General features: G+C 39.9%; 1 protein-coding gene across 7 annotated transcripts in view; it reads right to left on the bottom strand.

Moving 5' to 3' along the window:
• LOC111144282 (chromosome unknown C3orf67 homolog) overlaps window positions 1-18,650 on the bottom strand; it is a 247,545-nt gene that overhangs the window by 54,526 nt on the left and 174,369 nt on the right. For all 7 annotated transcript variants that reach the window (XM_022498519.1, XM_022498523.1, XM_022498520.1 and 4 more), the window contains one exon: window positions 4,908-5,111. In XM_022498519.1, the coding sequence (XP_022354227.1) occupies window positions 4,908-5,111 (204 nt within the window). The remainder of the gene's footprint in view (window positions 1-4,907; window positions 5,112-18,650) is intronic.

Genomic DNA, 18,650 nt, shown 5'->3' on the forward strand with positions numbered 1-18,650 from the left:
CATTGGTCATCAGGCCCTGTCTGGAGAGAGATTTTTCCTTTGTCTGTATATTTAATATCATTTATCAAGTCTTGAATGTAAAATATTACCTGCATCACTCAGAGTTTATTTAAGCGAAGCAAAACTGAGGTTTATTTTGGAATTTTGATGAAAACTACCTTATTGTAGAGTAAAAAAGGAATCTTTTTAATATTACTGATTGATTCATTCAGTCAATGACTAATAGCAGATTACTGAGTGTGACCTCATGCCAGGCACTGTGCTCAGCGTGGTACTTCCTTCAAGGGGTAACAACCAGGCCTCAGGCACATCACTAACAATGGCTCCCTGATGTGGTAAGTGCTAACATTGAGACTGAAGATAATGGGAACCCAAAGGAGGAATAATTCTGTGCAGGGTGGTGGAGAATCGGAGAGGGTTTCATGAAGCGGAAAACAAGGGAGTGTTCCAGGTGGAGAAGAGGAATGGAGGGTCTCCCCAGGCAGAAGGAAGAGCACAATGAGCAATGACATGACTGACATGATCTGGACACAGGGCACGGCAGTGACAGGCACACTGCCTGATATAGCTAGAGTATGGGGGCCTTCTGTGTGTATGTTGGCTAGGGGTGAGATGGTGAGACAAGCAAAGACTCATTCCAGGTTCTGTTCAAGGTGATGGAGAAACAAGGACACTAAGAGGAGATTATGCTGTTCAAGGAGAGACTCCACCCTCGCCTCCAAAAGATTTATTTCTGTTCCCTTTCAGAACTTGGAATTCCTTTCCCCTTCTTACCACATGATGAGCTGGCACTCATTCTCCAACTCTGGCTTAACTGTAGCCTTCTCTGTAAAAGTATCCCTGAAACCAACAGGTAGAATCAATTGCTTTCTCTCACGTGGGCCTCTCTTCTATGAGATATTATAAAACTCTTCATTCTGTCATCACTCAGTGCCCCGACTTACAGGGAGATGTTGACTCTCTGCCTCTCTCCAATATGGGGAACATCTCAAGGCCAGGTCAAGCTTTACTTTTATCGCCAGCATAGCTCACAGCCTATTGTACCACTCAAAAGCAAAAGCAAAAGCAAAAGCAAAAGCAAAACAAAAACACCCCAAATATGTGGAATGAATTAATGTGAGACAGATAAGCTGGGTTGGGGTGAGAGTTTACACGAGTTTAATAGCACTCTAGCTTGTCTTAAGGGTTGCTTCAAGTTAACATACTCCTTACTTGCTGACTGAAGGCCGTTGATCTGTAACAGAACTAACTTCCTTTCTTTGAGATTTGCAAACCACTGGCCTTGAAGCATGATGGACCAGAACTTTCCTAGGCCACAGAGGCCAGCAAGCCTATTGGGAGACACCTTGGCTTTCTGATGAGCCCATTAATTTTGTAGCAAGATGTTGTTCCTTTTCAGGTCATACAAATGACTTTACCACCTCCCTTTGTGTGTCTGCAGACCTTACCCTCCTTTGTGGGAAGAACACAGTCTTCCTACACATCGGGAAATGAGAGCCAGACTCCCTCGCACAAGCCCCGAGCACTGAGTTAATGTCTGTAGCTGGCACCATCGAGTTTGCATGGGCCACTCTACTCCCTTTGTTGATCAACTGCCTTAAACCCCTTTAGAAAAACCCCTGGGCTAGGCAGAAATTTTGGAGTTGGCCTCTGGGTAAGAGTTGGCCTTCTCCCCAGGGGGCTGGCCTCCTGAATAAAGCTGAAAGTCTTTTCTAACCCAAACTCCTCTGTTGAGTAATGATCTTCCAAGTGACAGGCAGCTGAACTTGAGCTCAGGAACAAGAGTGTCATTGAGATATTCCTGGCTTTAGTGGCAGAAAGGAAGGTCTGTCTCTCACAATGAGGCCTGGAGAAGGGCTACAGTGGGCTTTGGAGCTATGTCTGGAGAGATCATCAGGTACAAGGTACAAGGATGTGGGCTGAGTGCATTCAGGAAGTTATAACTTGGACTGAAGCATGGAGTAAAAGGTGAGGAACAGTGAGAGATGAGCCGGAGGAGGGAGAGGGTCTCAGATCATGGGGGGCCCTGTAGGCCTAATCAAAGAGCCAATGGGAACTAGGAAAGGCTTTATGCAGGGAAGAGGTAAGATTAGATCTGGGCTTTATGAAGATCACTAGTGTGAATAATAACAATAATAATAATGAGAACTAACCTCAATTGACTAAACGCTTATTGTGTCTCAGATACAGTGCCAAGTGTTTACAAGGTCATGGCTTAGATTTGAACCTTGGCCGTTTGACCTCAGAGCAGATGTTCCTCACCATCAGGTGCTTGGACGGGAGGTACAGAGGTACCAGGAGATTACTGAGGGAAAGTCGATGAAAAATAAAGTGCCAAGGTTATGCTGTTAGGCGGGGAGGAGTAAAATCCTGAGGATTCTTAGGATTTGGAAATGAAGGGGTGGGAGAAGTGGAGAAGTACTCCAAATTTCTGGTGGAGTGCCACTGTGGATGGCAGCGCCATTGAGATACATGAAAAGCATGTATCTTTGTAATAAATAAAGTTATTATTCATTTCTTCTTTTTCACTCTCCCTGTACAACTTCTAAAGAGAAAGGCATGCACTCTCAGAAAGCCCACAATGGTTCTTGTAAATTGCTCTATTTAAACTCTATATGAGCAACAAGATGCAGAGTTCATTAAGAAACACAATTTTCCATTTGGTGATAGTTCCAATATTGAAATAGAGTGAATTTGATGCAATAATAAACATATCTTATGAATACCAAAGGTGGGCTTTTCAATTATTTTCTCTGTCTAACAAATAGAATGTTTTCAATTTCTCATTTGATCAAATGGAGGGGTTATTAAGTTCATTACCAATGGTGCTATTTTTGGCTGTTTACTTTTATAGAGTGGAGTAGTGGTAGTGTATGAGGACTTTAGTCCTTGCTAGCACAGGACAGTGATGAGAACACAGTATCCAGGGCAACCAAGAGCTCAGACTTTTCAGTCCATAAATAATCATTCCTCAGTTTGCCCTTTGGTCTCTGAGCTACTTCATGACAGAATGAGCTCATTCAGGAGGCCTCTTTTCTCTTTCTTACTTTCTGTTTAAATGACTGCTGAGGAATATTTTATAAGAAAGGCAATACTTCAATTCCATTGTAAACTGCATTGGCAAAAATCTGCAACTTACTCTTATGTTCTTAGATCTGGCTACAAGGATACTCTGAGTAACCGGCACACAGCGGTATTTTTGTTGGATGGGTAGATATTCTTTGGCACCAAGGCTGCTGGAGGCCTTATGTGTGCCTGGTCACTTAGTTTGATGAAAACATAACTAAGGCAAGAGAAGCCTGGACAAGGGGCAAAGTAGGGATAAAAAACACTCATGAAAACATCTTTTTTCCCCTACATCTCCTTAGAACCAATCTGAATTACTCTTCTATGAAGACGTGTATGTAATCTCCAGAGCAGAAATGTCACCATTCACTGGATGTCTGTGGCATCCGTTTCACAAATTAAGTCATACACCAAGAAGTCACCTTGTCATGGTGGTTAGGAGCTCAGACTGAGGAGTCTTGCCAAGCTAAGTCTGAACCACTATACTCAAGAGTCTCAATTTTCTCATCTGGAAATTGGAATGCAACAGCACTTACCACATAAGACAGCAGTAAGGACTGAGTTCGATTACACATGGAAGGCCTAGTGCCAGAGCTGCTGCGATTTTGAACATCTACAAAGATGCTGGAGACTTGGGGAAAAAAAATTGCTTGGAAAGAAAACTGTAAGATTATTAAGTATTTAATTAGATATATAAAACATATGTTATCCACTGTCAACTACACTTGAACTCGGCCTTTACCCAATTTTGTATAAATATAAATCAAAGTTACTTAATTTTATATTTCCCTTCAAAAATTTTATAGTAAAAAAGGAATATTTACTGCTGGATGAAAGTGGATTTTAATTTGTTTGATTTGATGTTGAATGTAGCCTTATAGGTAAATATAAGTACACTTCAAGGAAATTTCCTTGGGCCTATGGAGGTCTTAAAATATCTCTGTGCTTAAAGAAATAGTAGCTTTAATTACCACTATTAAAACACTAATTTTACTATTCTGACTTATGACATTTTTAAAGCTGTATAGGACTGTTCTATCAATGTTTCCACTTTGTCTTTCCAATTCAGCCATAAGATCCCCAAGGCCAGAAGAGAGAAAACAGACTGAGTAAAAACACTGGGCTTTGCTCTGGGCTCTGCCACTGACCAGGTGTGGAAGCTTGGGTCCAGGAGAGTTTAATTTCTTCACCTGAAAGACAGGAAGACTTTGACCTGTTCCAACTCCTCTGCTGGTCCATAGTGAGGATGATGGGCCATATTTAAAAGTGCTTTAACTGTATAAACATATGGGAAAAGATAAGCTATTGAATTGTCTGTGGTACCTATCATGGCTCTCAGGCACAGGGAACAGCAAACATCTTTTGTGTTCATTAATTTAACAAATACTGAGCCCTCTCTATGTGCCAGGCCTATGCTAGGAGCTGCAGGGGCCATGAGAGACCCAGAATTGACAGTAAAATGATTCCTTTTTGCTTTCAGTGTATGTTGGTATATATCAGCACACAATGAGCCTACATTATCTGAAGGTGAGTAAGACAGTTTAAGAAAAGACAATGCCCTCAGGCCTGAAACACTATTCCAGAATGGGCTCTGATTATTTCTTTATTTTGTTTTTAAGTAATCTCTACATCAAATGTGAGGTTTGAACTTACAACCCCAAGATCAAGAGTTGCCTGCTCTACTGACTCAGCCAGTCAGGTGCTCCTGAATGGGCCCTGAATATTTCTCATGGGGAGGGTTCTCGTGGTGGCCCTAGTTTTCCCAGCAAGGCTGGGCTTTGTTAGAAAGAAGTTTGCTCCTCGTTAAGGCATTACACAAAGACCCAGGGCCCTGGACTCACAGGTGGCAGGCAGGAGTTCCAGGTGGTTGTGTCGTCACTGCTGGTACTAATGCTGACGTTACAGTTGTCAACCTGGGATGCACTCAGGACGTGGGAATCCCCTGTGTCCTCCAGTTCTTCATTCTGTTGCCGCCGCAGGCTTGCCAGCATTTGCAACTCAGATTCACTCATCTGGCTGGGCTGATAGTTTCTCCAGTCATATTCCTGATCAAGAAAAGACAGCGACAAAGGGTCAGGTGCCTGTTCTGAATTTATAGACCACCAACACATGCTACTCTACAGCCTTAACCCCTCGGTGGCTCTCCACTGACCGAGGCCCAGATTCTTAAGTGCCCTCATACAATGCCTGCCCCACCTGCCTGACCTTGTCTTTTTGCTCTGGGCATATCAGCCACACTGTTGCTCATTAAAGTCCTCAAGAGCATCAGGCTCCTGTCTGCCTTAGTGCTAGCCTGTGCTGGCTAACTCCTTTAGGTCCCACATTGTGTCATCTCCCAGGGAAGCCTTTTTTGACAATCACAAACTGGGGCGACCCCTCCACTCTCATGGAATCAGAAGGTGTTCATTTTTAGCATTTATCACAATTGCAGTTACCTAATGGTTTTTGGCATTTGCAGGTGGTCTACAAGCTCTGCAAAGGCAAACATAATGACCATCTTACACTCACTGTATTTCCCATGCCTGGGGCCTGACCTGTATTTGACTAAACAAAAATTCAAAAAGTTTTTTTGAAAAGAAACATCATTTTCCATACAAAAGTCCAGTTTCAAGAATACTGGTGAATTTTATCACTGTGAACATTACGACCAAATATGTTTAACTTATAGTGAGACTGAGAATGACTAATGTTGATAAAAATTAAAAAATTTAATCTTAAGATGGGAACATGTAAGTTCTGAAAGCCAGAAAGAACTCACAACTATAATACACACACTGATATGGCCTTTACTATACAAGTAATCTGTCAGGCATATTTCCCCCCAAGAATACCACTAAAGATCTTTGAAGGTTAATGTAAATATTCTCTCAATGTACAGGTAAGAAATTGTCATATGGAATTTTCAAAACCTTTCCTTTCTCTAAACCAACTTTGATAGTAAAGGTTAATTTCAACATCGCTGAAATGTTAGTATCACATCTGAGTACTGATTTACATCCAGGACTGCCATTTAACTTTCTAATAATCTTAAAATTTTCTTATCCATCTGGGTTGTGCTCAAAAAGGTTTGTTCACAGGGTGCCTGGGTGGCTCAGTCAATTAAGCGTCTGACTCTTGATTTTGGTTCAGGTGGTGATATCAGGGTCATGGGATCGAGCCCCGCACAGGGCTCCACGCTGGGCATGGAACCTGTTTGGGATTCTCTCTTTCCCTCCCTGCCCTCCATTTCCCTCTTTATGAAAAAAAAAAAAAAAAAAAAAAAAAAAAGGTTTGTTTCATGACACACTAGAATTTTTTAGATATTCAGATCTCTACACTTACTTTCTTGGAGGACCCTTTGAGACAGCTACTGCCTTCTCTTCTCTTCTGCCTCATAGGGATGTAAAAAGTTAAGAAAATATAATTAAAAAAAGTCTTGGTGTGTCTATGAAGTTTTAAATATAGTGCTATCATTATTATAATTTGGCGATTATCAAAGCTTGTGATCTAATAATGTAATATAGAGATTTTCTGGAAAGTTTCTGGTGGAAACTCATTTAAATTTTTACAACTCATGGCTCCAGCAGCTTGGCACCCTGAGAGGCTACACAATCTCTAACAGGAGATTTCATAAGTATTTAATATGTTTTGAGAGTTCCTAGGACAAAACAGATATCACAAGAAGAATGAAATTTATATTCCAATGAAAGGCACTAAAGAAAAGAAAAAGAAAAATAAGAATAATTTAAATTCAGAAGAAATAATTGGGGGAAAAATAAATGCAAGAAAAGATGCTTGACTTCACTGTTATTAGAGAAATACAAATCAGCACTTCAATGAAATCTCATTCACAACCACTAGATACAAAAGTTTGACGGCAACAAGAGTTGGTGAAGCTGTAAAGAAACTGGAATCCTCACACATTGCTGGTGGGAATGTAAAATGGCGCCACCACTTTGGAAAACAGTTTGGTGGTTCCTTAAAACGTTCAGTATCTACGATGTGGCCCAGTGACTCGCTCCTAGGCATATATCTAAGAGAACTGAAAACATACGTTCATACAAAGACTTGAATACAAATGTTCACAGCAGCACTTTTCATAACAGCCCAAAGGTGGAAACAACCAAATGTCCATCAACTGATGGATAGATCTTTGTTTATCCATACAATGGAATGTAATTTGCCCATGAAGAGTCACAAAGTACTGACACACGCTACAACGTGGATGAACCTTGAAAATACTATGCTAAGTGAAAGAAGCCAGAGACAAAAGGTCACAGACTGTATGATTTCACTAATATGAAATGTCCAGGATGGGCAAATCCATACAGACAGAAAGCAGATTGGTGGTTGCCCAGGGTGGAGAGAGCAGGAATGGGGAGTGACTGCCAGTGGGTATGTAGTTCCTTTGGGGGGGGGGTGATGCAAACGTTCTGAAATTCAGTTGTTACAGAATTTTGTGAATATACTAAAAACTGAACTGTACTCTTTAAAAAGCTGAATTCTATGGTATATGAGTTATAGCTCAATAAAAACAATGTAGTTCAGTCATCAAATGTAAAAACAAGACTAGCAGCTTGACTTTGGGCTCAGCGTAGAACGGTGACTTGCTGGGCTTCGCTTCAGTTTTTCTGTCAAGAAATGGAATGAAGTGTTCCAATGTGTCACCTGGGCATGTCATTTGGCTTGTTGCTGCCAACACACTTTTATAATGAGAAAGGAAATTTTATTTTAATTCTCACAGTTTTTCTTGAGAAAGCTTTAATATGTACTCAGTATGATTAATTCATCCATTCATTTCATGTATTTAATCAACAGACCTGTATTTTGCCTCAAGTACAACCATAGGTGTTAGGACAGAAAACAGGAGAGAATGGACAGTGGTTAAGCCAGAAGGATCTGAGCCTGGGCCCTCATCCCACCAGTTACCAGCTGGATGTGATTGGGCAAATTATCTAACCTCTCCATGCCTCAGTTTCTTCATCTGCAAAATGGAACCACAGTATATATGTCACATGATTTTCAATGGGCTAAATGAAATAATATGCATGCAAAATGCTTAGCATAATACCTGATGAACAGCTATATGAAAGGTCTCCAAACTTATGGTGTGCACCTCTATGAAAAAAGCATTTGAGTATGCACCTTCTAATATATCTTTGTCTTTAATTAAACACATGTATAGCTATATTAAACTGGTATGCATAGTATAAAACAAACGTAAAAACAGAAATTAAAATGGTTGACCTTAAAAAACAATGGAAATAGTTTCAACATTTTCTTCCTCGAGCCCAGTGGATGGTTTTCAGTGCACATCTGCTTGGGTGAGTACCTCCCTCTTAGGAGGACCGCTGAGTTGGCCGTCAATACATGTGCTCCCTGTTATTAGCGTTCTTTCTTTTCATTTTCTGTTTCCCCCTCCCCCAGTCTCTCACCTATTCTGTACTATGTCAGGAGGCAGGGGTGTAAAGAAAATAAGGCACCCCTCTGTCCGCATGGAGCTCACAGTAGAGAGAGGGAGACGTAACAGGCATTAGAAGTCAGAGTATTATATGTACCCAGATTAACACTACAACACAGATGTGTCTAAGATGCTTGAGGAACACAGCACGGGGGTGTCTAACTGCCCTGCAGATTTGGAAGATGCCTCGCAGGAGTCCAAGGTGGCACTGGATAGTCATTACATTTGTTGACAAAGGGAAGGAGTGGACTTCAGAGGGAGTGAGCTCTCTCTAGCACTGGATGTACGGAAGCAGATGCTGGGGAAATGGTGCCTGCCGGGAATGCTATGGCGGAAATGCACTGATTGGTTCATTCATTAGTTTACTCTACAAATACTCACTGAGACCCTATTATGGGCCAGGAACCGTTGATGCTAAGTCTGCTCAGAACTCGGAATTTCCATGAATTTCCTTCCTACAACACTAAAAGTGTATTCTAACAACACACTGGAAGAGCTGGTGAAAATGGGCAGAGAGAAAAAGTGACTTTCTCCAGGATCATGAATAGAGCAACTGGTGGCAGAGACAGATAATTAACTTGGTCCCCTGATACATTCTTGATTTGTAATCTCTTAAACCATTTCAAAATCACTGGAAAGGCTAAATCATTTAAATTACATTTTTTTTTTTTTAAAGAAGGCTTATAAGAAAGTCTTCACAGGAAAGGGGACTGTAGCACAAGATGGCATCTAACTAAATTATACAACATGTGAGAGACAAGTGTCTTATCTCATTCTATTTCCAAAAGCCTCAAAATGTTACATATGACCTAATTTTGTCTCAAAATATCCTTGTAGGAAAGAAGGGAGACATTATCAGTTGGATTTGTTTTAGGAAGGAGGTAATGGGCTCAAGGCTATACAATTCAGCTGTGCTCAGATTCCCGGGCAAGTTCTTCCCTCATGAAGCCAGCTGAGCCACTCATTTTCTTTGATTTTCAGACATTTTTAGAAGCCTAACACAGTATGTCACAAAGACAAGTGAGATGTTGCCCCTGCTTTCACAGGCTTTACAGTCTAGTAGGGCAATCAAGAGCTAGAAAGAATTGAGCATAAAATAAGGTAGCACTGGGTGTACCTGGGTGGCTCAGTTGGTTACGTGTCCGTCTGACTCTGGATCTCAGCTCAGGTCTTAATCTCAGGGTTCTGAGTTCAAGTCCTGTGTTGGGCTCCTTATTGGGCATGAAGCCTACTTAAATAAAAAAGGTAGCATACACTTGGGTATAGTACTACTTAATCACACAGAGTCTTGATCATGATTAAAAAGGGAAACAGATAATTCCAGCAAAACGATAAAACAAAACAAATAAAAGTAACCTTACAACTTGATGCCCTTTGCCTAATCTCTTTTCTCAAGATATTAAGGCAGAACAGCTTAATGGATCAAACACTTGCCCACAGAACGTTGTGAGCCTCAGATAAGAACTGGTTTTACTGAACCATTCTAAGTTCTAAGGCTAAGTTCACAATGGCGGTGTAGAGCCAAAATGAGACACGGCCATGGGTTAATAAGATCAGGTGAAGAAACTCATTCCATTCTATATAGATGGGAGAATAATAAAATTGGGAGAAAATTGGGCTGTTATTCTCATTCTGGAACCTATAAAATCTCTGAGACTTTCTTTCTGAATCAGGTTTGCACTGTCACAATGCCTGACACCTACAGCATAGGGGACACCATGTAAAAAAACCAAAAAAACAAAAAAACAACTCTTAATGAAGGTCTACCAAACTATCCCTGACTCTTTGTATTCTTTTAAGTTACACCAAGATACAGAAATTGCTACTACAGAGGGGATGGTGGCTGTTAGAACAGAACATAATGTAAAAGGCATGTGAGGAAAGGGAGGTATACCAAATAGTCTGGCATTTCAGAAAAGAGAAAGGTCACGTCCTGTAGAATCAGTCAAGCTTCAGGGAGGCGGTGGTCTCTAAGCTGGACCTTGAAGGATAAGAAGGGTGGTGTGGCAGCGTATTCTAACCACCAGGCCAAACAACATGAGAAAAACTGGAAGTATGGAGTTTCTATTCATAGAAAGCATTATGTATTGTACATACTGTTTCAGAAATGAAATCAGCAAAATGGTTCCCAAATAATAAGGATGGAAATACCTAGAATTAATTAATTAATTAATTTTCAAAAGGTTTTATTTATTTGAGAGAGAGAGAGAGAGAGCGAGAGAGATAACACAGAGGGAGAGTGAGGGGGAGAAGAAGACTCCCTGCTGAGCAGAGAGCCCAATGTGGGGCTTGATCCCAGGACCCTGAGATCATGACCTAAGGCAAAGGTAGTTGCTTAACCAACTGAGCCACCCAGGTGCCCTGGAAATACCTAGAATATCTAGAATTTAATCTAAACCTTTTACGACCAAATGGCTTCCACTTCCCTGGCCAAGTCTCATTAACAGCCTATGATTCTCTCAAAAGATATATTCTTATTGGATCATAGGAGATCTTCATTTTTTATTTTTTGAGGAATCTCGATACTGTATTCTATCCAGAGAAAATAAAAACATCAATTTGAAAAGATATATGCAACCCTATGTTTATTATGGTATTATTCACAATAGCAAAAATATGCAAGCAGCCCAAGTGTCCATTGACAGATGAATGGATAAAAATGTGGTACACACACATGCACCCACACACAGGAATGTCAGTCATGAAAAAGAATGAGATCTTGCCATTTGCAACAACAATGATGGGTCTAGAGGGTATTATGCTAAGTTAAATGTCAGACAGAGAAAGACAAATACCATATGATTTCACTTACATGTGGAATCTGAAAAAGAAAACAAACAAATAAGCAGACTCTTAAATAGGGAGAATAAACTGGTGGTTGGTGAAGCAAAGTTGATGAGGGGATGGGTGAAATAGGTGAAGGGATTAAGAGGTATTAACTACCAGTCATAAAATAAGTCACGGAGCTAAAAAGTCTATGAATTATAAAATAAGTCAAGGAGATGAAAAGTACAGCATAGTAAATATAGTCAATAATAGTAATATTGTACAGTGACAGATGGTGACTATGTTTACCATGGTGAGTACCGAGTAATGCACAGAACTCTCAAGTCTCTGTTATGCACCTGAAACTAATATACTGTATCCCAACCATACTTCAATAATGAATTTAAAAAAGAGAGGTTAAACAAGACATATTCTTAAAAAAAGACATATTCTTAGTAACTCTCATCAGCAGGGTGGTGTGATAGCAGGACACTATACAGCAGCAAAATGATACATTGACTCTCATAAAAGAAATGCTAAGCGAGAGAAACCAGGCACAAGAGGGTATATATGGGCAAGACTAGTCTTGGGGATTTCAGCGGAAGTTGTGAAGGGATGGTGGCAGGAAGGGGTACTGACAGGGAGTACAATGGGGCTCCTGGGGGCACTGGCATTGTTCTCTTTCTTGTTCTGGATCATGGTCACATGGATTTGTTCAGTTGGTGAAAATTCATCAGAGTGTATGTTTATGATTTGTGTACTTCTCCATGACCAAAAGTGGCAAAGGAGTCTAAGACTCAGAAAAGATTTCCTAGGAAGTAATAGTTCTTAGTCACTGGCACCTTGCTCTGGACCATCTTAGTAGGGATAAAGGTGCATTTTGTAAATTCTGGGGGTTCAGTATCGTTGCTACTTTCAAATTTATGTCATTAAGAGTGCTGAAGCTATAATTAGAAAGTTTTGGAAGTTTTTCTGAACTCTTAACGTCATAGCAGACATTGGAAAAGTAGCAGAAGTCCATTTTCCAAAGCTAATTTTAAACCTCAACTGGCATTTTAATATGAAGATTAATCTCCTCTCTATTGATATTTGCAGACAGCAAAAGTATTGCTACATTGACATTTTAAAAATGAGCCGATGGTAAATTAGCGTTCCAGGACATCTCTTCACCAACTAGCACCGTTTGAAGACTTGTTTCAAATTCTTGAGCACGTATCCCATACTAGAGTTTACCCTGATTCACTGAGAACGCAGGCCCATGGAAAAGAAGAATGAAGACAGAAATCTCAGGCATGAGCCTCAAGTGACACACACTTGAGCAAATAACTCATTCACAGTGTATGGTAGCTTTTAGCATATTTCTTCATCATGCAAAGAGGTAAATTGAAATGTAAAGACCAAGCTACAGTACAACTTGAAAAACTGCTATACCGAAGGGATGCTATAATGAATTAACACAGCAGAAATCAGTAAGCAGGCTGTTAGAAAAAACAATAGGTCAGAGTCTAGGTTGTGTTTTAGAACAATGGCATTCATGTTGACCTAGGCTTAACCAGACGCAATGCCACTTCCAAGATGTCTGTCACAAACATTTTGGCTATAACCTAGAGACATTTCACAATCCTTAACTCAATTCATACTTCATCATCTTTGCATACTAATCCCTTAAGAATGTCTTAGGTAGAGAATTCTTGGGTAGTTTAACCAATATTGGCAAAAAGTCCTTGCAAAGGGGTAGCTTTCTATCTCATAGATGTGTTGCTCTCTTTTTTGGAGGGGAGGAGCGTGAAAGTATTTTTTAAAAAAGATCTTTATATCGATGTGCTATATTTGTATCGAACACCCTTTCCCTCCATGACTTCCATACCATATACTTCCGTACATTTTATCTTGGGAGTCAGCCTGCTAATTTTCAGAAAGAATTCTCTGAACCACAGCTGAGCTCTTATTATTGATAAATAATTTGTAATTTCCCAGCACCTATCTACTAAGTTCAAGGGTACTTCATGAGTTGAACAATTACTATAGACTAGAAGGAATCTAGTAACACCAAATGGAACAGGTTTTAAATTATATTCAAGGATATGCCATCTATAAGACGACTGTAGCCTTGTACATGGGTAAGCACAGCAGTCATTCAGTACATGGTATTATTATTTAATATTAATTAATATTATAAACATTAACATATAATATATAACTATATAATATAAATTATAATTCATATAAATATAAATTAACACACAATATTAATATATCATATATAGATATAAATATATTTATTTATATTATATGTAAATAAAAATTAATTAATATTGTAAATATTAAATATAACTTAAATTTAAATATTATTTAAAGAACCAGGGGGAAAATAATTATTGTGCCTGCTTACAGAAATGAAAATAGCAGAGGTAAGCCAACACCTCTGGAGTGGGAAGATCATAACTTTAAGGTCAGATTGTTTTAGAATATAAAACACTTTGGTTATAATCCAGTAATGATAGACATACCAACAACTGTGCATGCATTTGCATATTAAACTACTGTGAAGTAGTTTAATACTGGATGCTCAGTCAGTTAAGTGAGTTAGATTAACTCAGTCAGTTAAGTTCAGCTCAGGTCGTGATCCCTGGGTCCTGGGAACTGAGCCCTGCATGGGGCTCCCTGCTCGGTGGGGAATCTGCTTCTCCCTCTCCTTCTGCTCTACCCAATGCCCCCCACCCCCAGAGCACATGCTCTCTTTCTTTCTCAAATAAATTTAAAAAAAATGTGTGAAGCTTAAAGTGGCAATGGAAGTTAAATTGCCACATGATCACAGAATTTTTTTTGAGAGAGAGCACGAGTGCATGTGAGTGGGTTGGGGGTGGACGGGTGGGGTGGGGCAAAAGGAGGAGAGAGAGAATCCTGAGTAGGCTCCACGCTGAGGCTTGATCTCATGACCCTGAGAGATCATGACCTGAGTCGAAATCAAGAGTTGGACACCTAACCGACTGAGCCTCCTAGGTGCCCTGATCACAGAACCTTTTCAATTAGCTTTAATTGGGGATGGTGGTCCAGGGTATTGGAAGGCGAACCAGCTTTTCTGGCCAAAACTCTTGAGTATGACTCTCTGTTTAGTCACTTATTGGATGTGAACTAGCTAAAGCCTCTGGACTTCCTGGTCTGTCAAACAGAAATAAGTGAGGCCTCTTATAAGGGTTGGAGATGGAGACTGGACAGAAAGAGTGGGGCACCTTGTAGAGCACTTGGCATATGGCAAGTGCCCTAAATCTTTAAATTCACAAACAAGGTTCTTGAATCAAAGACCTTGATCTCAGTGGGTCAGGAAATACTATCAGCTTAAGGCCTCTTCCATAAAATAGGAAAATGGCAAGTATGACTTGTTCCTTTAAAATTAGGAAAGCCAAGACATCAAAGAAGATGAATTTCTTCTGTAAACATTTGACTAGTAGGATGCTAACCTTAGCATTAAAATATTGGAGAATCCATAGTAAAAAAGTTACAGTGTGTTAGCTAAGCAACTAATGTGTTCTCATGGATTCATACTTCTGCTAGTCTCTTAATTTTTGTCAAGTCTGTCTACAATTTCTGAAACTTCTGAGAATCTGAAACTGCTCCTCTTCATTACAGTAACTGGCACATTGTTTGGTGATATGAATAATGACTTTTGCAGGTCCATATCATCACCCAAAATTTGGACCATGATGACATTTTTAATTATTTTAAGATACTTCTACTCTGGACCATTTCACCTTGGTCAACAACTAAATTAGACACTAGATGCATCTGTAGTATCAGCAAAAATTTAGACTGAAAAAAAAAAAAAAACCCAACAAATAAAAATAAGAGGGCTAGAAGCAAATTCCACCCAGAAAATTTCTATGCTTAATGCAAATCCTGTTACTGGTAGCTCCAATGTTATTTAACCACCAAATTCTGTAGCTTCAGCAATATCCCCAGCAGTGCATTGACCGATAAAACTGACACAATGACTCTGTGTTTTTTTTTTCCCCCAGAGGCAAGGAAAGAGTATAGTTTTGACAAAATATGAAATAACAAACTCTTCTTCAAAGATTACTAATTGGTAGGAGTGTCCAATGTAACAAATGTCACATTCTCACCATGGTTAACAGTTCATAGGTATAAACAATTTATAAGCTGTTACTAGTCTTGTCCACGTGTAATTCATCCTATCAGTCATGGAGCTGCGGATCTCTAATTTAGCTCTGGGAATAAGGCAGGCACACAAAGAGTGCTCTACAGGGGAATGACTGGAGACACAACAGGTCCTGCTTCTAAATATTATTCTCTCTTCAGTGAACATTGACAAAATACCAACACGTTATCTGACAGAAGTGACCCATTAATTCACTTTTATGTTAGCACTTGATTCAATTCTTAACAGAGGACAAGAAACACACATAGCTCTCCCTTATCAAACAGTACCAATAATTAGTTTCTGGAATTTTATTGGATTTGAAAAAGTGTGCTTTAGTATGCCAGGCATACTGGTTTACATTTCTAACTACTCAGACACGGGTAGAGGAAAATATCTGGTTGATATGGGCTAAGTGTTCCACATGTACTATCTCATGTGATATTCATTATGACCCTATGGAATAAGTATTATTATTTTCTCAAAGTTGACAGATGAGGTAACTGAGGTTCAAGGAAGTTAAGACATGCGTCCAAGGTCACATAAGTAAAAAGAAGCAAAGCCAGAACGAAAATCCAGGTCTGCTGGTTTGAGCTGGTGCTCTGAGCCGTGGTGTCCACTGCTCTCGACTGCTTGGAAGAATGAAAATGTAGATAGACATGCTGTAGAGCTCTCTTTGGGGAAAGTCCTGAGGGTGGCAAAGGTGAAAGCTGTCTATCAGGTGGCTCAGGAGAGCATGAGGCCAGTAGTCATCTATAGTGATAGCCTTGGAAGGAAAGAGTCTCTTTGGGTGAACCTGCACATTTAGGCGAGGATGATCGACATATGTACAGCACACAGGATAACCTGACCCCCAGACAGGTGTTTTGCAACCATGGAATATTGTTGTAACTGAAGGAAGTCAGGGGTCAGACAGACATTTATGAAGTCTTCAAACAATGGGGTGTTGTTGGAAAGACAGCTGCAAATGGCATACTTGAGTGGCAAATTCAGAGAGAGACAGATGGCTTCCCTTTGAACACAGAATATTATATACCCTAGAAAATGCAGAACTTTATATAATGGAACAATGCTTTTAAAACTCTAAAATGATTTACAAATTCATTTTCCTCTAAGTTTGTAGTGTACAAATTGCATAGATCAGTAAGCCTCTATTATTTCAAAAAAACACGAGCCCAAGTTCATCAGGGAGGCGGTCAAACTAATCCTTTTTCAATATTCAAAGGAAAAGGCTTGACAATTAAAAAAAAATTATACCACAGCTTAAAACACATATAAAATGTCCTTCCATAATTCAGTTTTGATTTTCAAAAATGAAAATGTAAAAATTAAACTAAAGTTATATGGTATTCATTTTATAATTTTTCCCTATAAAATCTCATGTCTTGTTTTTTTCTAAGAATACCTGGATTTGTAATTGGTAGCATATTTTGTCTTTCTTATGAAAATAACCATTCTTCAGTAAGTTCAAACTTTTTCTGGAACCACAAAGCCTATGTCTTTTTTATTTGTTTGTTTGTTTAAAGATGCACATAATTACATTTACAGGTTTAAAATGCTTCATTCAAAACTGTTTCAATGCAGTTATACATGTGGAAAAGTTTAATTACTAGCTATCTACATGTTATGGTATTACCCAAAGGGTTGTACTTGTTTCTTAATTAAAAATATTTGAACTTAATAATAGGGAACTCTATTTAAAAAATGAGTAAGACATTGCAAGGATGAGGTTTACCAAGAAGTTAGCAAATCAATTTCAGTAAGTGTTCCTTAGAATTACTAGTACTCTGGCATATCAGGGGATTAGGAGAACAATTCTCCTGCACCTTCTTTTGTAAGAGTCTTTGATTGTTCCTTGTCATAGAGTTGCTTCAAGTTGGCACTTTGCGACAGCAGATTTCCTTTTTCAAGATTTATTTATGTGTGTGAGAGAGAGAGAGAGTGAGCAAGCGAGCGAGCATGGGGTGGGGGTTGGAGGGGCAGAGAGAGAGAGAATCTCTGCTTCAGGGTTCCATTTCACAACCCTGAGATCATGACCTGAGCCAAAATCAAGAGTTGGACACTTCACCAACTGAACCACCCAGGCACCCCATGTGAGAGCTGATTTTCCATGGGGAGTCAGCTTATAATTCTTGACTGTAGTACCTTGATGGCTCAGTTGATGGCTCAGGTCTGCTCACAGTCTCCCAGAGCCCAGCGAATTACATGACCACCCTCCCTGTAGCTCAGGTCCTGAGCCTCAGAGTCATCCTTGATTCTGCCTGTTTCCTCTTCCCTCTATCCTATCAGTCCTAGCTCTTAGTTATTCTGGGAATCTGCCACTTTTCTTCATCTCTGCTCTGATCTATCAGAGAGTGATGCCTCAACTGCTTTCTCTGCTTCTATTCCTGCCCTGTTGCATCCATCCTTGACACAGCAAGAGGGAAGTTTTTGAATGTAAATATTATTGCCCTGCTTCAAACCCTACAAAGACTTGCCATTGCATGTGGAATAAAGGCCACCCTCCTTACATGGCCATCCTGATCTCATGTGATCTGGGCCTTTTAACAGCTCTGACCTCATCCTCCACTACTTTCCCTCCCTTTGCCCGAAAGATCTAGCTATGTGGGCCTCCTCTATTCCCCAAAGACATCCATTTCCGAAGCTTTGTACCTACTGTTCCTGATACCTGAAACAGTATTCCCAGGTTCTTTGCAGAGCTGGCTCCATCTTAAATTTCAGATCTCAGCTCAAATGTCACCTACTCAGTCAGATAATATCTAAAGTACCCACCATCCTGGCCAACCCGTTGTCTGTTATACCATCTTGTCTTTGTCTTCCCACATCCTTATCATGGCTTATAATCACTTTATGTATTTGTTTGTACGTCTTTATCGTCTGTATTTCCTAACAGATATAAGCCCCCTGAGGAGACAGGCCTCATCTGTTTGGGTTGGTTTATCTCTAGCACCAGGGGGAATACCTGGCCTGACAGGCACTCAGCAGAAGAGGAGATGCTGTCATAATCCAGAAGTAGAACCAGAATAGCTGTAACTCATCACCTAGAAGTCCTTTGTTTTATTTTAGTTAATTATTTTTAGAGAGGGAAAGTGGGGGGGGGGCGAACAGAGAGAGAGAGAGACAGAGAAAGAGAGAGAATCTTAAGCAGGCTCCACACCCAGCATGGAGCCCAGTGCAGTGCTCCATCTCACAATGCTGAGATCATGACCTGAGCCAAAGTCA

This window comes from Enhydra lutris, unplaced genomic scaffold, assembly GCF_002288905.1.
Source record: "Enhydra lutris kenyoni isolate GAN:26980312 unplaced genomic scaffold, ASM228890v2 scaffoldscaffold10, whole genome shotgun sequence".
NCBI classification, from domain to species: domain Eukaryota; kingdom Metazoa; phylum Chordata; class Mammalia; order Carnivora; family Mustelidae; genus Enhydra; species Enhydra lutris.